This window comes from Carassius carassius, chromosome 45 (genome assembly GCF_963082965.1).
Source record: "Carassius carassius chromosome 45, fCarCar2.1, whole genome shotgun sequence".
In the NCBI taxonomy this organism is placed as follows: Eukaryota; Metazoa; Chordata; class Actinopteri; order Cypriniformes; family Cyprinidae; genus Carassius; species Carassius carassius.
Window position 1 is genome coordinate 267,501 of NC_081799.1, and position 20,290 is coordinate 287,790.

General features: G+C 41.2%; 1 protein-coding gene and 1 long non-coding RNA gene across 4 annotated transcripts in view; one reads left to right on the forward strand and one right to left on the reverse strand.

Annotated features, from left to right (window-relative positions):
- LOC132127725 (uncharacterized) overlaps positions 1–20,290 on the forward strand; it is a 396,454-nt gene that overhangs the window by 168,308 nt on the left and 207,856 nt on the right. The window lies entirely within an intron of this gene.
- LOC132127722 (solute carrier family 12 member 2) overlaps positions 1–20,290 on the reverse strand; it is a 69,330-nt gene that overhangs the window by 10,604 nt on the left and 38,436 nt on the right. The window contains exons 5-22 of one of the 2 annotated variants that reach the window (XM_059539775.1): positions 15,883–16,022; positions 15,680–15,790; positions 15,478–15,586; positions 14,832–14,956; positions 14,656–14,740; positions 14,406–14,569; positions 13,558–13,665; positions 13,317–13,440; positions 13,097–13,198; positions 10,035–10,190; positions 9,850–9,949; positions 8,498–8,609; positions 8,154–8,294; positions 7,552–7,658; positions 7,007–7,086; positions 6,554–6,676; positions 1,058–1,105; positions 619–741 (exon numbers count right to left, since the gene is read on the reverse strand). In XM_059539775.1, coding sequence (XP_059395758.1) covers positions 619–741; positions 1,058–1,105; positions 6,554–6,676; positions 7,007–7,086; positions 7,552–7,658; positions 8,154–8,294; positions 8,498–8,609; positions 9,850–9,949; positions 10,035–10,190; positions 13,097–13,198; positions 13,317–13,440; positions 13,558–13,665; positions 14,406–14,569; positions 14,656–14,740; positions 14,832–14,956; positions 15,478–15,586; positions 15,680–15,790; positions 15,883–16,022 — 2,058 coding nt within the window. The remainder of the gene's footprint in view (positions 1–618; positions 742–1,057; positions 1,106–6,553; positions 6,677–7,006; positions 7,087–7,551; positions 7,659–8,153; positions 8,295–8,497; positions 8,610–9,849; positions 9,950–10,034; positions 10,191–13,096; positions 13,199–13,316; positions 13,441–13,557; positions 13,666–14,405; positions 14,570–14,655; positions 14,741–14,831; positions 14,957–15,477; positions 15,587–15,679; positions 15,791–15,882; positions 16,023–20,290) is intronic. The other variant, XM_059539776.1, reaches the window with a different exon arrangement.

Consider the following 20,290-nt stretch of genomic DNA (forward strand, 5'->3'; position numbering starts at 1 on the left):
CACACACGCACACACACACACACACGCACACACACACACACACACACACACACACACACACACACACACGCACACACACACGGAGCACTGGGCAGCTGTAGATCCAGCTCCGGGGAGTAACTGGGGGATCAGTGTCTTGAGGGAGGAAGAGAGCGCTGTTCATTCACTTCCTGCCAGCACCGAGACTCAAACCTGAGACCTTCTGGTAACTAGTCCAGCTCTCTAATCATTAGGCCACAGCTGCCCTGTAGTATACTTGTTACAAGTATGGAAGAACCATCACTCCTACCACAAAAGACTGCTTTTTAAGTTATCTTCCTGATGTAATCCCTTAGCATATCCAAAACCTCAGAACAACTTGATAATGTAACAGAAACTATGGACTCTCTCTTTTCTAGCACTTTAAATAAAGTTGCTCCTTTACACTTAAGGAAGGTTAAGGAAAACAGTTTGACACCATGGTATAATGAGCATACTCGCACCCTAAAGAGAGCAGCCCGAAAAATGGAGCTTTGCAAGTAATCTTCCTGATAGGGTAAGTATTAGTTATTTCAGTGAAACATGACTCAGGTGCATCAGGAGTATGTTCACCATGTTGTCAAAGCTACTTCCACTGACCTCCGTCATCAAAGAGCCACCAGACGTCGATGGTGCCCTTCCCCTGCTTCTGCTGGAAGTGTTGACTGGCGTCCAGCAGCCGCTGATCGGCCACATTCAGAGGAACCGTCGGGCTCATCTTCTCTGAAACACACACACACACACACACACGCTCAGACCAGATCCAGAGAACCTTAACATCCACAGCAGACTGATCAAACAGACAGAAGAAAGCACAGTCTTCAGTGGAGAGAGAAGCAGCCCTGCAGGAAGACACCGAGTATTAGATCACAGACAGGAAGTGACATCGTTGGAGCTGAAACACAAGCTAGCACACATAAAGGTGAAGGTCAGAGGTCAAACCAGCAGAAACACTCATGAAAGCAGCACATCCTAAACTGTCACCAAGAGAAAGTGCATGCAGGTCAGAGACAGAACGAGAGTGAGAGAAATGTCCTGCCTTTCTTCAACAGCGGCCGAGTGTAGGCTTTGCCATCCTCATCCTCATCTGGATCATGTTAGAAAAACACAAGAGGTTAAAGTCTGCTAATGCTGCAATGGGAAACATGTGCGTCAGTCAAACACAAAGAGAGGCTTGTTCTGCTGCAGTTTATTACAGGAGTCATCATCATCATCCATTAGCACACACTGATGACGTCACAGCCTCATCAGCGAGGCACAAGGACCTCACAGAGAACATCTGGAGATGACGGTTTACTACCACCGACACAAACTAGTGAAAAATAGAAATACAACTATATTAAACCTCAAATAAAAGTAAATAAGACTTCAGGAAAAAGGGTTTAAAAAAAACTTCATTAAAAACCTTTTCATAAGAATCCTGTGAAGAGTTGAGATTCCCAAGCCTCTTTCAGACTCTCTGTACGTACAGTGCTGGCCAAAATCAGCAGAACACGTTTACAAAGGTTAACCCTAAACCTGCTCAACACTGAAGATGATGGACTGCCCCTCAAAGTCCACACCTCAAACCCAGTGAGCAAATTTGGGGTGAGATGGAAATTAAACTGGACAGATTTTGCTTTTACTTGAGCTGGGATAACATTAGAGCTGACGTTCACAGCAAATACACTGCTGTCATTGCTACAAAAGGAGGACATGCCAGATATTAAAGTTAAAAGTGGATAACAACAGTAGGACTCACTTCGACTGAGGTTTGTTGTGCTCAAAGTAACCAGAAAATCATATTTTGGAGGCAAAAAAGGTCAATATTTTCAGATATGTAAGGTGTTCTAACAATTTTGGCCACCACTCTATGTGACTGAAATTCAGTCATACTTACCAAGTGTGTGTCATTATGAATAAATAGTCACGAAATAGGATTTGTCCAGATCAGTCCACAGCACGGCTGAGAGTGGAGAGATCCTACAGAAACGGCTCCTGCTGTTGTTTAGCATGGTCACACTAGCACACATCACTGCAGCAGATACATGACAGTATATCCAATAAATAGCAATAAGCTCTGGGCTTTGTTTCTTTTGAAATGAAACCATCTCCAGTTTCAAATTCTGTCCTTTGTATTGTATTCAATCAATAAATGTCATTTCAGCACTGTTTGATGTGAGTGACAGATCGCTGTAGCACCTGAGTTTAAGAGAAGCACAAATGAACTTATCTCATCTGTTTTAATACACAGATAGTTTCAACCGTGCAAAAGATGTCTGTATACCAGCTTGTCAGCAATGCAGTATGACAGGTTATGTCTCATTTACCTCAATAGTCAGCCAGAAAAACTTACTCTAGAGAGGAGCATTTACCCAAAACCCTCTATGCACCATAGAACGCATTCATTAACATTTTTACTGTGCTTCAATCTGTCAAGCTTCTATGACAGCAACCATTTAAATGTTTATATTTAAAAAAAAATTAACTGGAAAAGAAATATTATAATAATGAAGTACCAACTGACTCACATGTATCCTTGAGAAAATTTGGCATATATATATATATATATTTTATAGACCCTTTCATATCTGCCAGTTCTGCTCATTTTCTCAAGCTGTCTCATGTGCCTGACCCCTTCTGATCATCGTTTGCAGCTATATTTGTTTTTATGGTTGTTTTCTCAGGCTTCAGAGAGCCCTCCAGTGTCAGATGGAGCTGAGAGATCTCAGAGCAATTAATCAGATGCACGTCAAAATCGCGGTGTTCCCAGCCTGGATCCTTCAGAAAGCACTCTTCGTTTGTTGTGTTGCGCTGGACAGAGATTTCAGAAAACATTGAGTTTGCATGAGATGGCTTGTGGAGGGTTTCGGATGAGAACCAACCCCAGAAGCACACAAATGATTACTTCCCCTTGGAGCAGGAACCCCTGGGAAATAAACTCATCTGCCTTTTCACTTTCAGCTTTTTTTTAGAAAAAGTGAATGTTTCAAGTTTACATGTATCTCTGTGTTGATAATGAAAACGATGCACTGGGATCAGCATTTATAGACATTCTGAACTCTATTGGTGTTAGACAACACGTTTCAGGACCTACTCATTGTCGAAATCATACTCTAGATTTAATACTGTCACATGGAATTGATGTTGATGGTGTTGAAATTATTCAGCCAAGTGATGATATCACAGATCATTAATTAGTTCTGTGCAAAATTCATATAGCCAAAATTGTTAATTCTACTTCTTTTACAAGTATGGAAGAACCATTACTTCTAACACAAAAGACTGCTTTTTAAGTTATCTTCCTGATGTATCCAAATGAGCTGGACCGCAGACAGAAGGCAAAAGGGCCAACAAGTGCTAAGCATCTCTCGGGGAACTCCTTCAAGACTGTTGGAAGACCATTTCAGGTGACTACCTCTTGAAGCTCATCAAGAGAAAGCCAAGAGTGTGCAAAGCAGTAATCAAAGCAAAAGGTGGCTACTTTGAAGAACCTACAATATGACATATTTTCAGTTGTTTCACACTTTTTTGTTATGTATATAATTCCATATATAATTCCACATGTGTTAATTCATAGTTTTGATGCCTTCAGTGTGAATCTACAATTTTCATAGTCATAAAAATAAAGAAAACACTTTGAATGAGAAGGTGTGTCCAAACTTTTGGTCTGTACTGTATGTTTCTTTTAATTTTATTCAAGTGCTTTGAGATGCTACTTTTAAAGGCGCTATATATAAAAAAAAGTTTATTATTATTATTATTATTATTGTTAAATCATCTAAACAAACAACATGTATGTTAGACCCTATTCCATCAAGTCATAGATCATCTTCTGACTATTATTAATTATTATTAATTCCTGATAGTTTAATGTCTCTTTAACCTGGCTTAAAGATAACACACTTATACGCTTGTAATATCCAAATCTGTTAAATGATTCTGTCTAAGATACTAGAAAATAGGGGTGCTCCGATTACGATCGGCCGATCGTTATGCGCATCTCGTCAGTAAAGCCGGTTCTCTAATCAGCGGTTAATTCCCTCAGGTGTGTGATTTCACATAGAGCAGCTGTTACTACACAGAGACGTTGTTAACTGAGAAGCTGCGCAAATCCACGTTCATTTTCAGCGTTTATTTGCGCATCTTCTCCGTTAACAAAGGCTCTGTGTAGTATCAGCTGCTCTATGTGAAATCACACACCTGAGGGAATTAACCGCTGATTAGAGAACCGGCTTTACTGATGAGATGCGCATTAACGATCGGCCGATCGTGATCGGAGCAGCCCTACTAGAAAAGGTGGTATCCTCACAATCATATTCCTTCTTAAAGAAAAATGGTATATGTGAGGATTTCCAGATCAGAGTTACAAATGACCTGATCCTATCACCTGATCGTGGTTGTATCTCTCTATTAGTTCTATTGGATCTGTCACGGTTCATGAATACATTGTTTCCTGCTCGGTAATGGTTTTATTTGCATTTTTGCTTCCCGTCTTCTATCGCCCTGACAGAATGATCTGACCAACAAGAGACGAAAGACAGGGCATTAAATATTCAGTTGGAATTGCGTGCAGCTGCCCACATGAAACAATCAACATGACGTAACATGAGACGAGCAGGAAACAATGTATTCATGAACCGTGACAGGATCTTAGTGCTGCGTTTGACACAATTGACCACAACATTCTCTTGAATAGACTATAAAACTTTGCTGGCATTAATGGAAGTGCATTAGCATGGTTTACATCGTACTTATATGACCGCCATCAGTTCGTAGCAGTGAATGAAGATGTATCCTATCGATCACAAGTGCAGTATGGAGTACCTCAAGGCTCAGTACTAGGGCCGCTACTCTTCACGCTTTATATGTTACCCTTGGGAGATATCATCAGGAAACATGGTGTTAGCTTTCACTGTTATGCTGATGATACTCAGCTCTATATTTCTTCACCAATTTGAAAAACTAATGGATTGCATAGTCGATATAAAAAACTGGATGACGAGTAATTTCTTACTGCTAAATTCTGAAAAAACAGAGGTGTTAATTATAGGACCTAAAAACTCCGCTTGTAATAACCTAGAACACTGTCTAAGACTTGATGGTTGCTCTGTCAATTCTTCGTCATCAGTTAGGAACCTAGGTGTGCTACTTGATCGCAATCTTTCCTTAGAAAGCCACGTTTCTAGCATTTGTAAAACTGCATTTTTCCATCTCAAAAATATATCTAAATTACGGCCTATGCTCTCAATGTCAAATGCAGAAATGTTAATCCATGCATTTATGACCTCAAGGTTAGATTATTGTAATGCTTTATTGGGTGGTTGTTCTGCACGCTTAGTAAACAAACTACAGCTAGTCCAAAATGCAGCAGAAAGAGTTCTTACTAGAACCAGGAAGTATGACCATATTAGCCCGGTCCTGTCAACACTGCACTGGCTCCCTATCAAACATCGTATAGATTTTAAAATATTGCTTATTACTTATAAAGCCCTGAATGGTTTAGCACCTCAGTATTTGAATGAGCTCCTTTTACATTATAATCCTCTACGTCCACTACGTTCTCAAAACTCAGGCAATTTGATAATACCTAGAATATCAAAATCAACTGCAGGCGGCAGATCCTTTTCCTATTTGGCGCCTAAACTCTGGAATAACCTACCTAACATTGTTCGGGAGGCAGACACACTCTTGCAGTTTAAATCTAGATTAAAGACCCATCTCTTTAACCTGGCATACACATAACATACTAATATGCTTTTAATATCCAAATCCGTTAAAGGATTTTTAGGCTGCATTAATTAGGTAAACCGGAACCGGAAACACTTCCCATAACACCCTATGTACTTGCTACATCATTAGAAGAATGGCATCTACGCTAATATTTGTCTGTTTCTCTCTTGTTCCGAGGTCACCGTAGCCACCAGATCCAGTCTGTGTCCAGATCAGAGGGTCACTGCAGTCACCCGGATCCAGTACGTATCCAGACCAGATGCTGGATCAGCACCTAGAAAGGACCTCTACATCCCTGAAAGACAGCGGAGACCAGGACAACTAGAGCCCCAGATACAGATCCCCTGTAAAGACCTTGCCTCAGAGGAGCACCAGGACAAGACCACAGGAAACAGATGATTCTTCTGCACAATCTGACTTTGCTGCAGTCTGGAATTGAACTACTGGTTTCGTCTGGTCAAAGGAGAACTGGCCCCCAACTGAGCCTGGTTTCTCCCAAGGTTTTTTTCTCCATTCTGTCACCGATGGAGTTTCGGTTCCTTGCCGCTGTCGCCTCTGGCTTGCTTAGTTGGGGTCAGTTCATCTACAGGGATATCGTTGACTTGATTGCAAATAAATGCACAGACACTATTTAACTGAACAGAGATGACATAACTGAATCCAATGATGAACTGCCTTTAACTATCATTTTTGCATTATTGACACTGTTTTCCTAATGAATGTTGTTCAGTTGCTTTGACGCAATGTATTTTGTATAAAGCGCTATATAAATAAAGGTGACTTGACTTGATTTGTGGAAAACAACCGAACTCAAAGCACCGACCTTTCTGGACGGCCGGGCTGTTCTGGACACTGGTGGCCTTGGAGGAGGGTTTGGACGAGTCTCCATCAGAGTCTTTGCTCATGTCCACTGAAACCACCACATCCTTCATCGCTGAAGAATCATCTGCAGGAACAAACGGAACGTTAAGCACCCCTTTGAGGTTAAGGCAAACTCAAATTTAGCATGAACGGCAAGTCCACTTAATGACCATCAAAAAACGAGGTCATTAAATGGACGATTTCATCCAGCCGAACACTGAAGTGTTTTACAGGCTTTAAAGGGTTAAAATGCTTTGTTCCCATGAGAGGGCATGTAAAGCAGAGTCAACATTCTACTGATGCAGTTTATCACTAGTGAAGAGTGATGCATTCATGATAAATCAAGAGCACCAAGAAGTATTGGTCAGATCACGCATATTCTTTAAAGGAGACTGATTCATGTTCAGTACTGTACCTTGGCCTTGAATGTGAGAGATATCAAGTCCCTCTCGCAGTCTGAGAATGACCACACCGTACTGAAAATCAAACGCGTCGCTACACACACACACACAAACAAATAAACAAGCATTAATGTCTCACAGGATGAAGACCCACACCATTTACTTCAAAGCTGCTTCCCCCGTTTGCTCATAAACATCTACCAGATGCTCTTCAGCTGTGCATACACTAGAAACACGTACACGTCATGCCAAAATGCATCAAAATGAATGCCAGAACACAATACATACGTGTGGAAAAATAACACTTTTATGGTGAAAATAGCTTGTCATGGCATCATATACATACAGATCTCTGACTGTAACTGCAGTTTTCTGACAGTTAACACTGATTTCTGATTAACTTTTACTCATCTTGAATTTCACGTTGCATGACTGATGACCAGATGTCAGGCAAACAAATAAACAAACCACTTTATCACTGTATAAAAGCTGCTGCCTCACTAATTCAGTGAGATTTTTATCAATAGTGGATTGATTTCAAACAGAAGACGAAACCCACTGCATCAGGTTTATGTAGGTCTCAACGTCCTTTATATCTCCGATGCGCCAGTCGTTCTTGAAGCCGAGCACCAGCGTGTTGGGCCTCAGTCTGCCCAGACCAGCAGCCTGTCACACACACACACTGGGATTATTTCCATAGGCAAAAAGAGACAAACCTCAAACTCAGCCCTCATAGAAAGTGCGTTGCACTATTATTATTTTTTTATAAAACATTTGGCATGTTACAGCCACAGCTAGCATGTCCAATAATGCAGAGAAAGCAGGGTTTTATTGAGGCCAATTGTGGCCCCATAATGTAGGTCATATCAGCAAACACACACACACAGAGAAGTAAATATTTCCAAATGGGTTATAACACAGAATTCAGCTGTGAGCAGATTATGGGCTCACGTGTACCAAGCAGGGAGCCAAGAATTCAAAGGACAGAAAAGCCCAATTTTAGGCTTATTGGTGCAAAGGAGCCTTTGGCCAATAGAAAGCTAAAACAAAACATTCAACCCTGTCAAGATGGATCTGTAGATTAGGTGAGACGGCACAAATGTGTGGAATTAAAAACATGCTCAAATCAACTAGTGAGCAAGATGGCTACTATACACACACCTGCAGCAGGTACTGGGTTCCTTGGCGAAGGTCTTCGGCCACCACAGGAGTGTAAAACGCCTTGGAGCTGTTGTTGAGGAGCCACCTTTGGTAGCGCAGCATATCACTGCTCAGCTCTTTGAAGTTGGGCCGCCGGGAACTCTGGGAACGAACACATGTGTGTGCAGAGATCAGCTCATGATGTTAAAGAGCGTGATCCATTCTGCACACTGTAATCACAGTCCACACAGAGCTGCTTTCCTCCAACAACATGATCCCATTACCGCTGCATGAAGAGACCACTGGAACCGGGACTGCACAACACACACACACACACACACCAGACGTTACGCTCAGGTACTCACGATGCGCACGTGGCCGCACAGCATCAGACCCACGTTCTTGGTGAAGGCATGCACCAGATGAAGAAGAGCTGGGCGTGAGTTTGGAGCTCCGGTCATCACCAGACACTGTGGCCTAGAGGAGACGGACAACGTCAGAGCATCCCACACCACATTCTCATGACCTCCAGGGTCAGCGGGCCGTCCAGAGCACAGCTCCAGCTCAGATTAGACCGCTTCAAAGCAAAAATGTTAAGAATAAACCCGGATTATGCAGAGGGCGATGTGTGCTGTCAGAAAGGCAGAATTTATCAGAGTCACATCAGAAAACCTCACACTGAAGATCAAAGTCCTCACGTTAAATCCACAGCACTAATAATCAAGCTCTTCTCTTTACCCTCATTCAATTTCATTCCGATTATTTATGCATTGTCTTCATTTGCAAATTTTGATTATGATAAATACACTTCTTGTATCACAATCAATGGCGATCTTTCACAGGTTTGGAGAAAACTAATACTCTTATTCATCAAGCATGCATTAAATTGATCAAAACTGATGGCAAAGACATTTATACTTTGAAAATGATTTCCATTTCAAGTGAATAAAGGGCTCTTGTAGCGAATCCATGTGTTTTCATAAGAAATAAATCCATATTTCAAACATCATAAACATCTCACTTCTGGTATCTGTCATTAGTGAAGGCGCTCCGGCGTAGCAAACAGCTCTGAGATATGCTAGTCTTGAGAGTTTCTTTATAGGAGCAAAGGAAGCAAAGTTTTCTTTTGCTTTATTGACACACTATTTTCCTATTTAATGCTGTTCAGTTGCTTTGTTACAATCTGACTTGACTTAATATTTTTTTTATGTAACCATTAAAATGGAATATAGAAAAATTCAAGAATTTAAACCGATTTCATAGGGCCCCATTTATTTCATTTGTCTTTGTTTTATTATGTGTCTTTAGTTTACTTGCAGCTGTTTTTTATTAATAACAGAGATAAAACAACAAAAATAACAACATGATATAAATTGTTATTGTGAAATAAAATAACTACATAAAAAAAAGATTTGACTTAATCCTTCTAGCTAGTTTCTGAATGTAGCAAAGCTCCGTAGTTGCTCATCATGGTCCTAGTGGCACTGGAATGGGATTATTATATTATTTGAAGGGGGATGAAATGCTTTTTTATTTTTATTTAATAGATAAAATAACTGTAATCTCCACTTGGATAATCTGCTATTCAATGACACTTCCTGTTGTTCTATGTTTTTGTCATAGTATCATGATATTTTAATCAGGTATTGTATCGAAGTCAGTATTTTGGTATGGTGAAAACACACACACACACACACACAGATGGGGGGCGTATTACCTGTAGGTTTTGATGTGGTCAGCTACTCCGCACAGCTGTAAACTGTGTGTCAGGGCCTGATGATACGTCAGCGCTTGAGTGGACGAACCCCAGTTCACATCTGTAAGACCATAACAATCCCATGAAGCACTGGGGCTGCACCGAACAACAACTGATGCTTTGTCTCATTGTCCAGTCCACTCCACCTGGTTTCTTGTAGCTGACGTAGATGTAGAGGGACAGGACGATGACGTTGGTCAGGAGGGCCGCCCACCAGTTGATGATGAACATGACCACACAACACAGGATGGCCCCGGCCAGAGACACCCACATGTTGTAGTACTTGAAGCTCGGCCTCCATCCTGACAAACACGGAGCAAACGCTCAGAGACCCAGTCAAACAGCAGGGCATCTGCTGCAGTACTATGGGTTAGGATGTGCCAGCATAGGGAAAGGTCAAAATACCCCAAGTACACCCCACAACGAGAGCCACGTGTTGGAACGGAGCAACTAAACAGCTGGGATAAAACCAACAATAGTTCTTTGTGGCAGGAAAGTGCTAACTGTGCCGTTCTGCCACGTTACACAACAGTATGGGACACAAAGAATGGCACAGGGGTGTGTGACGGGACACCACCGCACAGAATCTGCTCAAGACATTTCATACCAGACTGATAACGCTGTCACAGCCTCTCTGTGTCCTTAACAACACTTTACACACTGGAAGGAGTCAGTTTGACAAAAGCATGAACACAGAATTGATTAAATGAAGTTAGCACCAGTTAGCATACATATGAGCTGTTACCACAACTAGGAAGGCTTCTTGAACACAGGACACGTACTAGACTAGTGGGATTTAGTGGATCACAGTTACCTTGTAAAGCTACAGACAATACATGACATAAAGGGTACTGAAGCGCTTTAAACATGAGATATCTGGAGAGTGGCAAAGCTACACGTACCCTTTACGTTCATGCAATCGTGTGCAGAGACTGTGTAATAAAGTGTCAGAAGTGAAGATATCTACCTGCTGGTCTTCTAGAGCTTTGGTATTGAGGGACAAACAAACCTCTTCACACAAAGAATAAAGAAATACATGAAATTATAACTTCAAAACAAGAAATACAGTCAATAACATGATGTCATTCAGATATGAAAATAAATAATAAAGGTCTGATTAACACAGCAATAGGAATGGACACTCTACAGGAACACAAAAACGCCTTCTTGTATAGGAGCGGTTACTTTGCAAAGGCCCCGACACACTTCAGAAATCACAGAGCTTAAAGTGAGCTTAAAGTGAACTTGAACAAAGTGAACAGACACCAGCTGCTTTACAGGACAAACTGAGCCTGTATTTACTCCTGTGAAGCCATCTGCTGTGTGAAGTGCTATATTAATAAACGTGACATGACTGGAGCGCTGAACTGCAGATCTAGTGGAAACATCATGTCGATCAGATGTGTTCTTAACTGCTGCTTTCTCACTGCTGTCGTGTTTGCACAAAGCAAACATATTTAAACAGTCATCTAAAGCCACGGCGTGTTCATTAATAGTATACCGCTGCAAAGGTATTTTAAATGTCTTCAAACAATGAAAAAGAACATGGCTATGAGTATATCAGGGCCTCCAGATGTCCACCGCGCATGATGGGAAGCCACTACATTTTCCCATTTTATTCATTCTAGCCTGCTGCTAAAGTTATGGTTAATTGTTTGACATGGTCACATCAGTCCTAAACTATCCAGCCTCTACAGAGTATCTGCAATCCAGTGCTTATTAAGGGCCCTATTTGACGATCTAAACGCACAGTGTGAAGCGCATGGTGCAGGTGCACTCAGGGCATGTCCAAATACACTTCTGCTATTTTAAAGACTGAAAAACGGTTGGTGCGCCCGGACGCATGGTCTAAATGGGTTGTCCCTATTCTCCATCCATCCATCATCTTCCGCTTATCCGGGGCCGGGTTGCGGGGGCAGCAGTCTAAGCAGAGAACCCCAGACTTCCCTCTCCCTAGACACTTCCTCCAGCTCTTCTGGGGGGACACCGAGGCGTTCCCAGGCCAGCCAGGAGACATAGTCTCTCCAGCGTGTCCTAGGTCTTCCCCGGGGTCTCGTCCCCGTGGGACGCGCCCGGAACACCTTCCCGGGAAGGCGTCCAGGAGGCATCCGGAATAGATGCCCGAGCCACCTCAGCTGACCCCTCTCGATGTGGAGGAGCAGCGGCTCTACTCTGAGCTCCTCCCGGGTGACTGAGCTTCTCACCCTATCTCTAAGGGATCGCCCAGCCACCCTACGGAGAAAGCTCATTTCGGCCGCCTGTATCCGGGATCTTGTCCTTTCGGTCATGACCCAAAGCTCATGACCATAGGTGAGAGTAGGAACGTAGATTGACCGGTAAATCGAGAGCTTCGTCTATAAGAGAATGTCCCTATTCTCTTAATGAGTAATGGGTGTTTTTTGGGCGTAACGTGCTATAAACCAATCAGGGTCTCATCTTCCATTCCCTTTAAGAGCCAGATGCGCTCGTGCCATGACAGATTTGCTATTTACACAGCAGAATTTGGCAAGCGCAAAGACAGAATGAATCTCCGAGATAAAACGGAGCTGCTTGCATGAGAGCAAATAGATAGCCTAATTCTGATATAATACAAAAAATTATTATGCATTGCAATCCTTTAATTTTTAATATTTGGCATGTTTGTGTGCTGCTGTGCATCCCTGTGTTCAATAAGCAGCATGTACGCTCTTTAAATAACAAAGGAAAAACATTGCGTCAGACTTTAGACCAGGTTTGAGTTGGTCTGGGGTGCAGTCTATCTTCAGCTCCTTAAAATAGCAATGTTCCTGAACACAACTCTATTTTAGACCAGCATGCCCATGGCATGTATGATAGGGCCCTTAATATTTACTGCCACACTACTCAGGGTTTTAGAGACATAACCTTATTTAGCAAGAGGGTTTCAAATCTGTGTCAATGTAAATGGAAAAACACTTTGCTTCACGTCCTGTGGTGGATCTGCATTTCTGAAGGTCAAGCACCTGATTTCACTGAACCTCCAATGAACAAATCGTCAGTTTCAAAGCCCCTTCATGTGAAGTGGCAGATACCACACTCTCTACTAGTGTGAACTCCTCAGATGTGTGCGAGCCTGAGGGCTGGGGTGTTACGTCCCACCCTGACACTAATGATATCTGATCACTCATCTGTGGAGACGTGACCCAGCTTGTCTACAGAGTGAATTCAGCACAGGTGGAGGAACTCTTACCGGGGGAATTGGCCAGCGACGCGTGAAACACAGAGAAGTTGATGAGAGCGTACGAGGCCAGGAAGAAATTGGAAATGATTGGGGCGATGACATTCAACTCCGCTGGAGAAATTTAAAACAAGCAAGTGTCAGAGCGAGGTGACCTCATCAACCCATCCCATTGTTTTATTCAACAACAATTTCTACCAATTAAAAATAATTCAATCTGTCGAGATCCTACCAATGACAATGAAGGCCAAGGCAATGCCAAAGGTGAGCAAATATCCTCGCAGGGGCTCGTTGTTCTTGCCGTAGCCCTTGCCGAATACTCCAATTCCAGGGTAGATATTGTCTTTGCATAAAGCCTGAGGAAAAGGAAGAATTCATCAAACAAGCAAGACCTGTTCTGACATCACGGAGCGAAACCACACGTGTTAAACACACAGCAGTCTCTGACATGAAGCAGTGCGTGAGTCGCCCACCTGGAAGACCTTGGGGGCGCTGACGAGAGACGCCAGGGCGGAGGAGAGGGTCGCTGAGAAGATGCCGGCCGTGATCAGGGGCCCGAAGCCGGACACCACACTCATGACCTGCAGAACAACACCTTCAGTCACACAACCACAGCCTTTCTCTTCCCATCCTGACGCAGCCAGCATTTAACACCGTTAGTGTCATTTATTTTTATTGCCATGTCAGCATCTAAGGCTGTTTTCATGGCAAAACTTACAGTGTACAAGAATTACATAAACACAGAATACAAATCAAGCAGACACTTAAATACAGCACTTACAATTATACAAGGATTTTGTAAATGAACTTTTCAGGTAAAATCTTACTAAATAACAGGATTTTTAAAGACCGGTCCTGCACAAATGAAATCAACACAATATGAGCAGGGTAAGGATATATATCGAGTTTTGCATTGGTCTGAACAAAAACAACAGGCTTACTGAAAATTAAGCCATATTGCAATTCTTGTCTTTCCGTCCCCAATTCTTTTTTTCTCTCCTCCCCATAGACTTCTTGAAATCATAATTTAAGAAAAAAAAACTTTCTTGGAAAATTTAAGACTTTTTATGGACCTAAATTTGATACAAATAACTTGAAGATTTTTTAAGGACGTGCAGGAACCCTGAACAAGTCCCTGAGTGAGCATACTTCATAAAAAAAGTTTTCTACCTGCATTAAAACCAGTACATTTCAGTAAAATGTTTAATTTGGCCAGAGTCTCTTATGCGTGCCAAGTGGAAGGGCGTGCCTTAAAAATGATGCTCAGAAAGCTCACTAGGATTTGGAACGGAGTGATAATGTAGAAAAGGCAATGATGTACCTGGAAATCATTGTGAAGGCCGAACTTGCAGGCATTCTTTCCTCCTGCAACAGGTCTGCAGGAAGTGAAGTCATAGCCGAACTTACAGACCGCGTCAGTGCAGTTTAAGCCACTGAGAGTTACATTACTCTCCATTCCTGTAGCATCCCGCACGATGCAAGCACCTTTCAACAAATCAGCCAATACATGACACAAATCAATCAATAATACAGGAGTAATCAAAACGATATGCAATTCTGAGAGAGTTTACCTGCAGAAATGGCCACCCCCATGTACACGAGGCCTGTTATGAGGATAGCCAACAGCGTTCCTTTAGGGATGGCCATTTGAGGATCCTTAAAGGAAAGAACCAATTACAGAGAATTACAGAGACTGTGACGAAGAATAAAAAATAAATGCGTTGAGGAAAGGATTGCCAACACTCACTGCTAGATCTCCTGAGATGTTGGCTCCAGCCAAAATACCTGTGGCAGCCGGGAAGAAGATGGAAAAAACGGAGAAAAACGTCTGCCCTCGAAAGTCTGGGCCAAAGTTATCTGCCAAGATGCCGGCTATAAAGACAAGATGTCCGATAATAATTGCAGTAGTTAGATGATAGAAAGCACAACAGGAATGAATCAAGTGAAAACAACGATCAAATTTTAAACTCAGAACTCAAGTCACACAATAAACATTCCCAGAGGCCTTGGACAATCCTCAACTATTGTTCTTAAGTGGTTTTCCCTAAAGCCTCAAGTCTTCATTTGGACATCCAGCGCCAATCAAATAACATTGTTAAATTAAAAATTGTTAATATTATATCAAGGAAAAACTATAGCAAATCTCCAAAGCCCTGGCTTCCTGGTTTCCATCTTTTTCCTTTTTCAAGGTTTCATTGGCAGCACAAAACGCTGTGTTCAGCACAAACTATGTTTATCAAACACAGCAGGGTTTGATCTGACGCAAACCCTTTTACATTTAAAAAAAACACACAAACAAACAAACAGTAGCAGTTTATCATGTACATAGAGCTTTGTTTTCTTTCTGATGCCCACCGGTTGATAAATGCTGGTCTAGATAAGCTCATTCTTACCATCATAGCCGAAGAAGCCAAATTTCTCCTTGGACTCGACAGGGATGAAGGTCCCAATGAAGTAGTTAAAGATAGCAGTGACCAAAATGAACAGGAGGAATATTTGAGCCTGTGAAATGAAATCATTTTGACAAATGGTGAATTCATAAGGTCAGCACTGGCTGATGATCAAAGAAAACTAAAGATACACTAAATCTCCTGCCTTGGCCTCCCACTCCATTCCAGCCACAGAGATGCCAAGCAGCAGGATGACCGTAATGGTTCCAATGATCCTGACATCATTAATCTCATCGAGCATGAGTGCATTGGAATTCTAAATGGACACAAACACATGATTATTCTGTCTATACAAAATAATTTAAGCAAACTGAACAATGTATGAGAGAACAGAATTGTGCCTCTTACAATGAGCAGCTCAACTACAGTTTCTGCGAATCCCACGACGTACATGGCCACGGCCACAGCGTTGGCAAAGGCGAAAATAAGACCAATGGAGCCACCAAACTCTGGGCCCAAACTTCGAGATATTAAGTAATACGCCCCACCTAAGGAAAAAAAATTAAACAGATCACCTTCCTGAAAATACAATTCAAGGCTGATTTATCAGTTATCTTGTTGCATCAATAAGAGACCCTTTAAAAATATTCTAAAAATCGCACCATTATGTAGGGGCACACAAACACTTGGACAAATTCAATTTCACTGCTAGGACTAGAGGTCGGCTGATTTATCGGTTTTGCTGATTAATCGGCACCGATAGTTGATATCTGGAACAATCGGTTATCGTCAAAAATCCATGCCGATAGTTTTCCGCGTTTCGTCTCTGCTGGAGCGGCTGATAGTTTCCCAGGTTGAGTCAGTTTCTGGAGCAGCTGAGAAGGATCTGTTTTCATACAGTGCGAGAGCGGCCTCTAGTGGCTGAAATCACTGACGGAACATGCTGTTTGTTTAGACACGTGACGCTGCACGCTGAACAGAGTGAGAAACTTCTGACAGAAAATACTGCCTCGCCTCAGAGCACCATTCACATAGTTTAACATTAAATTACATTATATTCGCCCCGAATCGTTGTTAATGTACATAATGAATTGTATATTGACCATTTCCATCAAAACTTTGTCTTTCTGTGGCTCTATTAAAGTCTGTATGCTTCATATTATAGAACTATAATATAGATCTCTCTCCATTTTTTAAACACTGAACTTCAAACTTATCTTTGGCTCATTGTTAATTCTTGACGTAAACTTGTGTCTGTTTGGTGAATAAATAATCTGTTTTAGACCGCTGCTTGAGCTGAACGCGTCGTGTGTGTGATACTGGTGAGTTCTCCTACTCAACGCTGCTCTTTTATATTGATTAGATGATCACTTGAGTGTTCAGTAACAGAAGCAGTTAAAGTGTACTGGGATAATTGTAGGGCCCTATGATTTTTGCGATGCAGAAAACGTGAAAGGAGTCGCAGAATCAATCATAAAAACAGAATTCATAGTTTAACGCGTGACGCTCGCGGTGATTTCAGTGTCTGACGTCTCACTAAATGAGGACGAAAACACATGAACAACATCTCCAGAACTGCTCTGAGAGTCACTTCATGAGCATCTTGATTTGAGCAAAAGCATCTTATCACATACACAGAATTGTAAAGGTATTCATTTATTTTGCAACCCTTCAAAATAAAAGTCGGTTTTGTCGGTTCTGAAGTCTATTGTTCAGTAGAATGTACATTGTCTACTACTACTACTAAAATGAAACAAACATCATTTGTTAAGGAATAATCACACAACATTTCTTCCATGTTTTAATTTTAATAGTAAATTCCCCTTGTTTGCCAAAAAAAAGTTTGCTTAATTTTAAGTAATTAAAAGACAAATAAAATTAATGTGTCATGCCTTGATTTGATAACAATAAAAATGTAAATACACGAAGAATTTTTGAGGGGGAAAAAATCATTAGGCTTCTTGGTTTTCTAAGAGGGCAGGCTACAAGTATAACTCGTTTGAAGTAATGGTGCTTCATATAACATTATCCAGAGAAACAAATGTTAATGATAAACCCCCTGTTATGTTTGTACTGGCTACTGTATACAGGCCACCAGGGCACCATACAGACTTTATTAAAGAGTTTGGTGATTTTACATCTGAGTTAGTTCTGGCTGCAGATAAAGTTTTAATAGTTGGTGATTTTAATATCCATGTTGATAATGAAACTCTATTGGTGTTAGACAACACGTTTCAGGACCTACTCATTGTCGAAATCATACTCTAGATTTAATACTGTCACATGGAATTGATGTTGATGGTGTTGAAATTATTCAGCCAAGTGATGATATCTCAGATCATTATTTAGTTCTTTGCAAAATTCATATAGCCAAAATTGTAAATTCTACTTCTTGTTACAAGTATGGAAGAACCATCACTTCTAACACAAAAGACTGCTTTTTAAGTTATCTTCCTGATGTATCCAAATTCCTTAGCATATCCAAAACCTCAGAACAACTTGATGATGTAACAGAAACTATGGACTCTCTCTTTTCTAGCACTTTAAATAAAGTTGCTCCTTTACGCTTAAGGAAGGTTAAGGAAAACAGTTTGACACCATGGTATAATGAGCATACTCGCACCCTAAAGAGAGCAGCCCGAAAAATGGAGCGCAGCTGGAGGAAAACAAAACTAGAGGTATTTCGTATTGCTTGGCGGGAAAGTAACATATCCTACAGAAAAGCATTAAAAACTGCTAGATCCGATTACTTTTCTTCTCTTTTAGAAGAAAACAAACATAACCCCAGGTATTTATTCAATACAGTGGCTAAATTAACGAAAAATAAAGCCTCAACAAGTGTTGACATTTCCCAACACCACAGCAGTAATGACTTTATGAACTACTTTACTTCTAAAATCGATACTATTAGAGATAAAATTGCAACCATTCAGCCGCCAGCTACAGTATCACATCAGACAGTGCACTATAGACCCCTGAGGAACAGTTCCACTCATTCTCTACCATAGGAGAGGAAGAATTGTATAAACTTGTTAAATCATCTAAACCAACAACATGTATGTTAGACCCTATACCATCTAAGCTCCTGAAAGAGGTGCTTCCAGAAGTCATAGATCCTCTTCTGACTATTATTAATTCCTCATTGTCATTAGGATATGTCCCCAAAACCTTCAAACTGGCTGTTATTAAGCCTCTCATCAAAAAACCACAACTTGACCCCAAAGAACTAGTTAATTATAGACCAATCTCGAATCTCCCTTTTCTGTCCAAGATACTAGAAAAGGTGGTATCCACACAATTATATTCCTTCTTAGAGAAAAATGGTATATGTGAGGATTTCCAGTCAGGATTTAGACCGTATCATAGTACTGAGACTGCTCTTCTTAGAGTTACAAATGATCTGCTCTTATCATCTGATCGTGGGTGTATCTCTCTATTAGTTTTATTGGATCTTAGTGCTGCGTTTGACACAATTGACCACAACATTCTTTTGCATAGACTTGAATACTTTGTTGGCATCAGTGGAAGTGCATTAGCATGGTTTAAATCGTACTTATATGACCGCCATCAGTTCGTAGCAGTGAATGAAGATGTATCCTATCGATCACAAGTGCAGTATGGAGTACCTCAAGGCTCAGTACTAGGGCCGCTACTCTTCACGCTTTATATGTTACCCTTGGGAGATATCATCAGGAAACATGGTGTTAGCTTTCACTGTTATGCTGATGATACTCAGCTCTATATTTCTTCGCAGCCCGGTGAAACACCCCAATTTGAAAAACTAATGGATTGCATAGTCGATATAAAAAACTGGATGACGAGTAATTTCTTACTGCTAAATTCTGAAAAAACAGAGGTGTTAATTATAGGACCTAAAAACTCTGCTTGTAATAACCTAGAACACTGTCTAAGACTTGATGGTTGCTCTGTCAATTCTTCGTCATCAGTTAGGAACCTAGGTGTGCTATTTGATCGCAATCTTTCCTTAGAAAGCCACGTTTCTAGCATTTGTAAAACTGCATTTTTCCATCTCAAAAATATATCTAAATTACGCCCTATGCTCTCAATGTCAAATGCAGAAATGTTAATCCATGCATTTATGACCTCAAGGTTAGATTATTGTAATGCTTTATTGGGTGGTTGTTCTGCACGCTTAGTAAACAAACTACAGCTAGTCCAAAATGCAGCAGCAAGAGTTCTTACTAGAACCAGGAAGTATGACCATATTAGCCCGGTCCTGTCAACACTGCACTGGCTCCCTATCAAGCATCGCATAGATTTTAAAATATTGCTTATTACTTATAAAGCCCTGAATGGTTTAGCACCTCAGTATTTGAATGAGCTCCTTTTACATTATAATCCTCTACGTCCGCTACGTTCTCAAAACTCAGGCAATTTGATAATACCTAGAATATCAAAATCAACTGCAGGCGGCAGATCCTTTTCCTATTTGGCGCCCAAACTCTGGAATAACCTACCTAACATTGTTCGGGAGGCAGACACACTCTTGCAGTTTAAATCTAGATTAAAGACCCATCTCTTTAACCTGGCATACACATAACATACTAATATGCTTTTATTATCCAAATCCGTTAAAGGATTTTTAGGCTGCATTAATTAGGTAAACCGGAACCGGAAACACTTCCCATAACAACCTATGTACTTGCTACATCATTAGAAGAATGGCATCTACGCTAATATTTGTCTGTTTCTCTCTTGTTCCGAGGTCACTGTGGCCACCAGATCCAGTCTGTGTCCAGATCAGAGGGTCACTGCAGTCACCCGGATCCAGTACGTATCCAGACCAGATGCTGGA